Source organism: Seriola lalandi, unplaced genomic scaffold (genome assembly GCF_002814215.2).
Source record: "Seriola lalandi dorsalis isolate HSWRI2012SDOR001 ecotype SW California unplaced genomic scaffold, Sedor1 jcf7180001981129, whole genome shotgun sequence".
NCBI classification, from domain to species: Eukaryota; Metazoa; Chordata; class Actinopteri; order Carangiformes; family Carangidae; genus Seriola; species Seriola lalandi.
Genome location: NW_019451795.1, coordinates 1 through 777, shown reverse-complemented (window position 1 = coordinate 777; position 777 = coordinate 1). Strand labels below are relative to the sequence as shown.

Here is a 777-nt window from a genome sequence, read left to right as displayed (position 1 = left end):
AAGCAGCGTGTTTTTACAGCTCATGGAAACTAACGTGGCGTTTGTGGTAAATTAAAAAAAACGTTTGTGTCCAGGATGAAGAAGGCGGAGATCCCGTGTCCGGAGGTGGTGATGTTGAAGAAACACATCCTGGTGATGTCGTTCATCGGTAAAGACCACGTTCCCGCTCCCAAACTCAAAGACGCCAGGTTGGGCTCCGAGGACATGAAGAACGCCTACTACCAGGTCCTACATGTACGTGCACTGACGGCAACAACAGCTGCTTTTCATTATTTCTTTATTTTGTCATGAATGTTTTTCCATGTAGAACGACGTGTATGATACATGTTTTCTGACTCTTTTCTCTGCAGATGATGCAGCAGCTGTTTCAGGAGTGTAACCTGGTTCATGCTGATCTCAGTGAATACAACATGCTGTGGCACGAAGGGAAGGTGAGACAGTTTTTCTTTAACTCTTCCTCTTCTTTCGTTCATCGTTTCCTCCTGTCCTTTTTATCTTTGTGAACTTGCCTCCTGCTCTCACTCTCTCCATCTTTTCTCTCTTATTCTCGTTTCCCACCAGCTTCCTCTCCTCTTCTTCCTTCTCTTGTTACAGACTAATAAAGCAGAACATTAATGAGCACAATGTGTTTATTTATCAATATTATTTATAGATTCTACTTCACATTAAACTCCTTTGTATCATGAAAAGCCTGAAAATAAACGGGTCACAGTCACAGCGCTGAAACATTTTACACCCACAGAGTCAGAACGAGTAGAAGAGATAAACAAGGAGAAT

General features: G+C 42.3%; 1 protein-coding gene across 1 annotated transcript; it reads left to right on the top strand.

Moving 5' to 3' along the window:
* The first annotated feature begins 72 nt into the window (after nt 1–72).
* Nucleotides 73–518, top strand: LOC111658983 (serine/threonine-protein kinase RIO3-like). Its single transcript, XM_023411747.2, has 2 exons — nt 73–234; nt 351–518. The coding sequence occupies exons 1-2, from the start codon at nt 76–78 to the stop codon at nt 501–503; spliced, it is 312 nt and encodes a 103-aa protein (XP_023267515.1). The 5' UTR covers nt 73–75; the 3' UTR covers nt 504–518.
* Nucleotides 519–777: the final 259 nt, after the last annotated feature.

What these genes read in the sequence shown, in the direction of transcription:
- LOC111658983 (XM_023411747.2), top strand. Translation starts at nt 76, where the DNA reads ATGAAGAAGGCGGAGATCCCGTGTCCGGAGGTGGTGATGTTGAAGAAA. An exon ending in CCTACTACCAGGTCCTACAT is followed by an intron (nt 235 to 350) that starts GTACGTGCACTG and finishes TTTTCTCTGCAG; the next exon opens with ATGATGCAGCAGCTGTTTCA.